This window comes from Pteronotus mesoamericanus, unplaced genomic scaffold (assembly GCF_021234165.1).
Source record: "Pteronotus mesoamericanus isolate MK-2021 breed Mesoamerican mustached bat unplaced genomic scaffold, CSHL_Meso_final contig_50, whole genome shotgun sequence".
Classification (NCBI taxonomy): Eukaryota; Metazoa; Chordata; class Mammalia; order Chiroptera; family Mormoopidae; genus Pteronotus; species Pteronotus mesoamericanus.
Genome location: NW_026555186.1, coordinates 16,277,871 through 16,287,243, shown reverse-complemented (window position 1 = coordinate 16,287,243; position 9,373 = coordinate 16,277,871). Strand labels below are relative to the sequence as shown.

The 9,373-nt window shown below is 57.2% G+C and overlaps 1 protein-coding gene across 1 annotated transcript in view; it reads right to left on the bottom strand.

Annotated features, from left to right (window-relative positions):
• Positions 1 to 4,658: 4,658 nt before the first annotated feature.
• Positions 4,659 to 9,373, bottom strand: part of SLC9A3 (solute carrier family 9 member A3) — a 44,881-nt gene continuing 40,166 nt past the window's right edge. Inside the window, exons 11-16 of the mRNA XM_054578362.1 lie at positions 7,337 to 7,452; positions 6,484 to 6,613; positions 5,975 to 6,151; positions 5,640 to 5,712; positions 5,270 to 5,383; positions 4,659 to 4,933 (exon numbers count right to left, since the gene is read on the bottom strand). Of these exons, the coding sequence (XP_054434337.1) occupies positions 4,686 to 4,933; positions 5,270 to 5,383; positions 5,640 to 5,712; positions 5,975 to 6,151; positions 6,484 to 6,613; positions 7,337 to 7,452 (858 nt within the window). The 3' untranslated portion in view covers positions 4,659 to 4,685. The remainder of the gene's footprint in view (positions 4,934 to 5,269; positions 5,384 to 5,639; positions 5,713 to 5,974; positions 6,152 to 6,483; positions 6,614 to 7,336; positions 7,453 to 9,373) is intronic.

Genomic DNA, 9,373 nt, shown 5'->3' with positions numbered 1-9,373 from the left:
GCTCGGCCTGTGCCCACCGCTGTGTGGCCAGCAACCTCCTACCATCCAGAAGGACCCCTGCTTCCCGCCCCCCCCCCCCACGCATACAGTTATGTATACACACATGTCCATGTTAATTCCAGAGCCAGAGGAATGTCTGCCTTCAGGAGACTGCTGCTTACATTCTCCTTGATACGATTTCTCATTGATAAAGTGTGCACCACGAAATGCCTTGAATTTTTTTAATAGATTTGATCAGGCAGTTGTGGCAGGGTCTGTAATGGGCCCCCTGCCTGGACACTGCCAACAGCACATCGGGGGGCCCTTTAAGGCACATCGATTGTGATTAGGGCTACACAAAGTTTAACTAAGATCATTTTCACAAAATTAAATTCACAATTTCATCACTCATAATTTATAATATACTTCCATTCCAATTTCAGTGACATTCTTGCTTTAAAAATCTTTCACAATAGATCAATAGTACACAGTACAGGAGCACCGTGACAAAATTATTTTCAAGAAGTTAGAGAAGTGAGAAACAGTGACTCCTAATTTTGTGTGCTTTATAGTCTACCACAAAGTAGGCCAAAGTTCAGTATTAAATAAATAGGAATTCTTTCCTAATAAAAATTTTTACAACAGTTTTCCTAAGGAAATACATTCATAAGACAGTGTTTACATTCTGTTTTACAGTGACAAGAAGAGCTAGGATTCTCATTTATGAAATGTATCCACAGTACTAGGGTTTATAACACTGGGTCGACAGATGGAGTTGTCTTGTGATCACTGAAATGTGGGGTGTGGGGTTCTGTGAGGTTTCATGTCTGGAACTTCAGTTCCATTATGGCTGTGCTTAGACTGTGCAGTTCAACAAACAGAAGATCTGCCCACCCACCATAGAAGCACAGGGCTGAAGGGTTTGTCCCGGAGATATTTGTCAAATGGGTTCACCCCTGAGAAGTTGAGTGTTGAGTGGGGCGAGGAGGGTGTCCAGGAACTGCCTGAGCCGTTTTATGCGACTCAGCCTCTGGCCTTGCAGCCGGAAAATGGATTTGGATCCAGTGGTCCAGGGGAGTTGTTAAGGCAGCTGGAGGTGCCAGACTGGCTGGGCTGTGGACCCCAGATGACCATCTGCTCCTGGACCCAGCCTGCTCTGGATGAACCACTCCTGCAGGGAGTGGAGAGAGCGTTGCCTTCCTAAAGTTGCTGTTGGTGGCTCTGGCTCAGTGCTGGCTGGCCTGAGGGCACTAAATGGACAGGTTTTGTTGTGCAGATTATTGCTGGGTCTCTTGCTCTCAGAGTTGATTAATATGGTTGCAAAGTGTGGGGAACAGCTACTGAAAACCAACTGTCACTCCTTTATCTGTGACGACTGAGCTAATTATTCAAATAATGGGCAGCTCTGCTCCCCTCCAGATAAAAAGCCTCCTCTGTGTTGGTGAACAGACACCACACTGAATGTTCCTTTTGTTGTCACTTGTTTTTCTCAACAGCAAAGCTATGAACGGCAAATTGCAGAGACTTTTCCATCAGGGACTCAATGTGCACCATGAAAACACTACAAACTGCTAGTAATCCTCACCCGTGGTGGCTGAGAACTTGAATACAGCATGAAGTCTTTCCTGAGCAGAGCAGAGCAGAGAGTGGCTTCTTTAGAAAAGCCTCTAGGAGTGCCCTGAAGTCCACTGTCCCTTTAATCCTTCATTACCTCGTCTTCATACAAAACCTTACCTCTGAGGAATGGGTGGGCAGATGAGGACCAACTCGGCAGCCCCTTCCCTGGCTGACTGCTCCCTGCAGGACAGTTAGACAATGGTCTCCTTTTAGAGGCCTGGTGGAACTCTAAGGCCACATGTCTGAAACCCTGGAGGAGGTGATGGGTGGTCTGTGCGACATTGTCCTCAGTACAGGGCTAGGGGTCCTGCAAGGGTCTGAACCTCTCTCCAAGTCCCCTTAGTTCTCCATAAAAAAAGCAGCTCCCAAGGACAGAACTTCTACCAGCTTCCCCCAGCTGTGGTTAGGAGGGCCCAGGTCCACTTAAGGACTGGCTGTATTTCTAAACAATAGTTGTTTGCTAAATGAAGGCCCCGCTTGACTTAGGAGGAGCTGTGTGGGGACTCCCATGCAGCCAGTGCAACCTCTAACCCAGCCTGGGCCATCTGCCAGTTTCAGGTGGGGCAGCTCAGGACAAAGAGCAGATATTTGAGCACAGTACCCAGAGGCTGCCGCACTGAGACCAGGCAGGACAAGTGCTGGGCTCTAGAAGACTCAACACAAAAAGGATGAACAAACAAATGTTTCAGCAATTGTACCCAGTCCATGAGGTTGCAGGTGGTTCACAGGACTGATTAGTGGACATGGTATCACCAACCCCTCGCCCTGTGAATTGGTGCTGGAGTCAGGGCTTCTGACCTTCTGGGGCCCTGAGAGAGGCCAGCCAGGCCTGGAATCAGGTTGGTATCATGGTGGGCAAATATTTTGCTTGGGTATCAGTTTCCCTGACAGTACTGATGAGAGAGAGAAGGGACATTAAAAGTGAAAAGAACTCAAACATGGAGCCTGGACTCGAGTCCCAGGGCACTTCCAGTCCCTGAGTCAGGGATGACAGCGAAAACAGTACTAAGTGCCCACTCAGTTCAAAGCCAGGACAGGTGTACAGAAGGACCCACGAGGCAGTCTCCTTTAAAGGGCACCTGCCCAGATCTCCCAGAAGCGGGAGGCTTGGCCTCTATCCACTTCCTGCCCCACAGGGGCTCCTCTGCATTCTGCAGGTGGCGCCAAGGAATTTCGAGGTTCAGGCCTTGCAGACATTTGGTTCTTCTCCTGCTGAGCCCACACCGAGGCTCTGGATGAGGGTGAGTGGTGGCGCCCAAGGCTACCCCAGGCCTCGGCGGGAAGACCCCAGGTAGGCAAGGCTAGGAGAACACCCCCGGGTCAAGGCCACGGAGGGGACACCCGGGAGGTTGCGTCCGTCACAGGGGCGTCTCCTCCTGCTCCAGTGCGTGCGGCGGCGCGTGGCACGACGGCTGCAGCGACGCGAGCTTGAGTAGTGCCGGACGGCGGCGTGCGCGGGGCCGCTGGAACGAGCGCCGGCTTTGCACCCGGCGCGCCGCCGCCGACCTCGCATGCGCGCTCGGCAGCCCCCTGCGCTCCAGCCCCGCCCCCGGGGTAGGCCCCGCCTCCGACATAAGCCCCGCCCCCAGTTCGAGGTCGGGCTGTCCGGCAGGTGCCGGGTTTTGGGCAGTGGGCTGGGCCGGAGGCGCGCTGGCCGGGGCCGGGTTGGGCGGGGGTGGGGCGAGAAGGCGCGGAGGCTTCTCAGCGGCGGGCGGTACCTCGCGTGGGGACGTGCGTCCCGTCAGCGGCGTGTCAGAGCCCGTGTCACCTGCGGGAGAAACCAGCGTGATTGCTGGGCACCGAGGGCACAAGAGAACCCTCATAGACCCAGCCCGGGGTCCACCCCCACCACACGCAGTGTTCTGGGACACTTGCAGGCCACACCCTGGCTGTGTGACCACCGGGATCCCCAGTGACAGGGCCAGGTAAGACCCTGACTCTGCAGACCCTCCACAGGTGCCCCCTTCTGCTTGCCACCGTACAGAGCCCAGCAATGAGATCCAGGGTGTTCAAGAAGACCCCAGAGGAAGGAAGCCAGGAGGAGACAGGGGCATAGAAGCACCGCGGGGTCCTGCCCACAAGCTCTCTGCCAGGACCTGAAGTGGGGCTGTGCGAGACTCTTCACTGTGGACCGGTCACTTCTAGTCCCAGAAACATCCTGGAGAAAGGCCAAGAAACCACTTCGCCACCCTGGGACAGCACGACTGAGTCCCCCCAGCTGGACTGATAATCACCCCTTTCCAAGCGTCCACAGAAGAGAAAAACAGGCGAAACCCCCATGAGCAAATCTGCCCAACCTGCGCTGGGGGAAGTCTTGTTTTCCGTTTCCTCCCATGTTCCCACCAGCGCTCAAGGTAAATGTGACACGCCCAAGACCCTGCCCAAGGGGGCTGAACCCCCTTCCCTGCAGAAGGCTAAGTGGGGACAGCACCTTCTGGGACCCAGGAATATCACCACTGCAGCACCAACTGAAAGGGGGCCTGTTCTTTTATCCACCACCCTCTCTTGCCATCTTCCTTCCTCTCCTGATCTAGGAGGGCCCTCCCGCCACAGGGCCTGCAGCAAGGGCGCAGGCACACTGGCTGCACTCCTCTCTGGATGAGGGTAAAAGGAAACAGCAACTTCTCTTCTGGACTCACTTCTGTCATGTGGTCTTTTCCCAGGGCCTTCAGGGAGAAAAACAGATGTTCCCTGTCCGCATAGGACCCCAGCCCAGCCATGCCTAGGCATCTCTGAGCTCACAGCTTAGATTCATGGGCTTACTGCACGGGTTAAAAACTTATCTCAGAGCAGCTAGTAATCAAACTGACAATCTAAGAGAAAATTCTAACCAATAAGCTAAAACAGTCAAATCCTCAAACAGCTCTGGATCCTGACATCCCAGCTGGAGAAGCAGCGACTCAGTCTCCTAAGAAATGTTCAGCCAGAACAAGAGGCTTGTGGGAACAGGCTTAGCAAGAGGAAGAGCAGCGGCTGGAGAAAGTCGGCAGAGGTTCAGGTCCAGGGCCAAGAGAGAAGCAGATAGATGCCTGGAGAGAGGAGCTGAGGAGAGAGCAGGTGTTAGGGGCTCGGGAGGGGCATGGAGCCAGTTACATGTGCGTGGACTCGGGCAGAGTGGTGTGGGGCTGCTCCTTGGGACCCTCGGCCATCAGGAAGGAGTCCACGGACTTGCTGCTGAGGCGGAAGGGAGCCAGGCGATGGAAATTGCCCGGAGATTGGGGGATCTGCACACGGGCCCTCTGGGAGGGCACCACTGTCTCCCCAGGAGACTGCCAGGGCGGCACCCTGGACAGGATGCTCGAGTCCTCATCCGGGGAGAACACAGGGTTGTCAATTCCTAGGAGAAAGGGCAGTGGCTGATCAGCTTCCCAGGTGTACCCGAGATGGCAAGATGGGGGGTGGTACCCAGGGGTCAGACACCAGCACGTCCTGTGGCCATCACCTGGAGGTCACCTGGAAGGTCAGGGTCATGTGCCTTTGGGGTTCTCTACCCCCTGCTTTCTTTCCCTAACCCATGGGCAGGATAGTTGAGAGCTCCCTTCTCTCTGAGCAGAGAACCCCCAGCCTGCCACAGGCAGCTACATAGCCACGGACCCCCCCGCCCCAGTCCTACTGTTCCTGTCCAATGACTGTTCACTCCTGAGTCGGCAGAAGGCCACCCCTAGCCCCTCACCTGAGGGGGAGTCTGTTGCTGTATCCCTTGTGACATTCGCCAGGAACTCGATACCCCCGCTCATCTCCTCAGCATCATAGTCGGGGGTCTCCTCCGGGTCTGAAAGTTCCAAATCTGGTGGCAAAGGAAGGGCAGCACAAGGGAAATGGGCTGGGAACGCAGAAGGCCCTGGTCCAGTGCTCCTAGCACACCCTGAGGGTTGTCATCACTGCCACTCTGACAGGCAGGACAGCAGCCTGCAGCAGAAGGTCCTGGGTGCTGGGCGAAGGGTCTCCCTCCAAGGACAGCCGCCTGCACCCTGCCTCGCCCTTGGCTCATGTCCCTGAACTCCTGCTGACAAGCATTGCTGCCGCGTGGCCCCAATTGGTACCTTTTTCCTTAATGGTGAAATTGTGTATGGGGCTCTCCATTGGCAGTTTGCCATTGGGAATGCTGCTGTTTCTCTGAAAAACAGAATAAAACCACTTACAGGTAAAAGTGTAGCGACCACAGGGACCCTGGCTGCAGATGGTCCCTGGGAGGCCCCACTGGTCCACAGCCCAGATCCCCTCCCTGCTCAGGCCTGTCCCTGAAGGGGGTGCATTGGTGGTTCCATCACTGACCAGCATGGTCCCATGGTGACCTTAACCCCCCACGCGTCCCCTCGCACCGCACCCCCAACCCGCAGTCCCCCTTGCCCTGCGGTCCCTCGCTCAGCACCCTCACCCGCTTCTGGGCACGCTCTCGCTTATACAGTTTGGCCGCCTTCTTGTTCTGGTTGATGCCCAGCTTGGTCGACTTGAAGGACTCCAGGCGCTTCCTCATGGTCCTGTGGAAGATCTCCTTATCCTGCTTCTCGTCTTCCTCTGGAGTTAACTCATGTCGACTGTAGAGATGTTTGTACTGGGGAAGGGGGAGCGGTGACAGGGACAGTCACAGCCGGTGGTGACCTGCAGAGCTGGAGGCACCCCAACCTCACTGCTCCAGTGCAGCCCCAGGGCAGGCTCCCCGCGAAGCTGGCCAGACAGACTCGCAGGAATGCAGAGCCCCAGGGCCACCGGCTAGTAGGCTGAACCCTGACCCTGCAGCCTGAGGGGCGTCTTCCCTAAAGGCAAGGATTCCTCCCTTCATTCCAGGGAGAGGAGAGGAGGACCTGTGCCCCCACCTGAGGCTCTCGCTCTGGCCGGTATCCCGGAGGCCTCTGAGCAGGCACCCCCACTCCCTGGCAAGCTCACCTCCTGCCGGGGCTTGTACAGGTACTGCTGCAGCGTGTGGTGAGTGATCATGTCCTCTGTGTCACGGATGCTCCTCCTCCTCTGCTCCAGGGACTGCATGTCTAGGCACACTGCACTGACATTTTCCCTCCTGCACGAGACCGCGTGGAGTGTCCAAGAGCCCCATCGCTCTCCTGCCTGCCCTCCTGCCCCCGTGCCCTCTGGCCTGGGCACCAGCCACTGCTTAGAAAGCTGATTCTGGGAGTCCTCTCCCTGCGGATTTTGGTCTGACCCCTAGAAGGCCTCCCATTGAAGGCTGACCTTACCTGTGTGCGGTTCCCACAGCCACTCTAAAGCCCCGGCCGTGAGCCTGCCTGTGAGCCCATGCGCCCGCTGCCTCTCCCCAGCACGGGACACTGGCTAACAAGGCTCAGAACAGCCCTCCGCTGCCTACAAGCCCCAGCTAAGGCAGGTGGCTCTGGCCCCAAATCTGCTGCCTGGCTTTCCTGAGCGCCACCCTCTCTCCCTCTCTGCCAACACTAACCCACCGTTTGGGTGATAATGGCGAATTTGTGCAGGGGGACCACCTGGCACCTACCTGTTTCCACACCCTTCTGCACACTCTGTGCCACCCCTGAAGGCGTTCGGGCTGGGAGCCTCCACTCGCCTCTTTTACACTGCTCAGTGGCCCCAAGATGCCCGTTGGCTGGTGTCTGCCCAGAGGGGCCCCTGGTGTGGCTGTGATTAGGTCCTCGCAAGGAGTGAGGACTACCCACCCCCTCCCGCCCACAGCAGCCTCCAGGGTCGCAGAGAGAGGCACCCTGGTGAGGGGTGGCTCCTCCAGGGAGAAGCCTGGGTGAACTTGGGCACGTACAGCAGGTAGGAGACAGAGGCCTCCACGGTCGAGGGGCGTGGCGTGCTGAAGTCTACGTTGACCACGTTGTCAGTGCTGGGGGAGCGAATGAAGGCCAGGGACCCGCGGCGCTCTCCCTGTAAGGGGACAGCCTGCGTAAGCAAGGACAGGGAGCACCCCAGGCCAGGCCAGGCCAGGCACTCGGACAGAGCCCAGGGAAGCCCGAAGTGCTGGAACCACGTCGCCCTGTTCCTGGATCCAGGACTCCTCTCCACCTGCAGAGCTGAGATTTCAGAGGAAACAGCCAAGGCCTTGCCTGGGCTAAGCGGTCCGTTAGCCATTGTAATGAAGAGAAAATGAGGGTGCAACTGTGTGCAAAGGACACAGCACCTCACTGGGCACTGCAAGGCAGGGGCAGTTGGGAAAGCATGAGAGATCCCCCTGGGATTAGGAAGGTGGCTCCTGTCCCCACTGGGGATCCAAACCAGCTGTCCTCATTTGTCCAAGGAGGGAACCCTCTGGAATTGAACCTTCAGATTGAGATCATACAGAGCAACGCCTGACAGGAACAAAATTCACAGCCTGGCTCCTGTTGGTGCGGGCTGGGCCATAAGCTGGGGGTGCCCCTTAGGGGAGGGGCTTGGAGCTGGGAAGTGTGGCTGGGTGGGACCAACCTGCTGGGAGCAGACAGCAAGGTGCACAGGCCACACCCTGGTGTCGTCTGAACAGGCCTGACCAGGGGAGGAGCCCATGGGCACAGTCAGGGGCTGGGGCGCTGCATGTGGCGAGCAGCAGGCAGAGGTGAGGCTGGGGACCTTGCCAGGAGCCTGTGTCACCCTCATGGAGGGTGGCAGTCTAGAGCCTGTGGGTTGGGGTTTCCACGGCACAGGGCTGGCGAGGCCTTGGGTCAGTGGATGGTTGAGGGGACCCTCTCCTCATTTCCCCATGGCCCCCAGCTCCTCTGCCAGGAGCGCCTGGTCCCTCTGAGTGACTTGGGCCTCAAATGCCTGGCATGTGTGGGGTAGAGGAGCCCAGCGGAGGCAGCAGTCATTTTCCCTCTGAACAAACAGATGTTTACAGTCCCCTAACTGCACCTCTGTGTGGAGGCCACTGGGTTTGCTGAGATTCCCAGCTCGCCAGGCTCTGTGTGACCTCAGCTGGCACGAGAAAGGACAGAGGGAAGGCATGGCACCTGCAGGTTCCAAGGGATCAGAGGGAAGGTAGGGATTGCCTCGTCATAGCCCCTCAGAGGGGGCCCGGTCAGGGGTCTAAAGTGACCCTGCTGCTGTGAATATTGGGTGTCTCTGTGGGCAGCGGTGCCCAGCACGGCCATGTGGGGCAGCCTGGAAGCCACTGTCACAGGTCACACACTGGGGGCTAATAAGAAGCAAGCTTGGGACCTGCCTAGAGCTAGGCATGTGCAGGGCACCAGGCGACCTTGGGACTTGGGGCATGCGTGGAGATATGCATATGGCAGAGGTGGCCTGGTGATCAATGTAATGGCCGTGCAGTGATCGCATGTGTGCACTGGAAGGCCAGCAAGCACTGCCAGGAGGTGTGTGGCCACCGGGGGAAAGGCCAGCTGGGCAGGATATCCCAGGAAGGGGGAGAATTAGACCTGAGACCCACCACAACTGTGTCCCATCTGACACATCCTGGTCCTGACTGTAAGTGTCTGGAAGCTGCCCCTTGGCAGCTGGTGTCAGAAACAGCGAGATGCTGGGCATCACCTCGCAGCCCACAAAGCAAGCCTGTCCCTTATGCACCCACGTGCTCCCTGAGCCCTGCTCATTGATGCCACACCCTGGATGCATGGGAGTGCAGAGCTTTCCCTGAGACCTGGGGTTGGACGCATTTGCTTGGAGAAGCTGGGGGACTCTGTGAATGCAAGAGAGTCCCGCTCACCGGGAGGGATGAGATGTTGAGAAGGCTACTTTAGAACCATAGCCTGCACATGGGTTTGTTCCATCCTTACCCATGGGACTCGAGAAGACATCCTTGCTGCTTCCCCCTGTGTGTGCACACTCAAATATGCATGTGGGTATGTGTGCATGCATG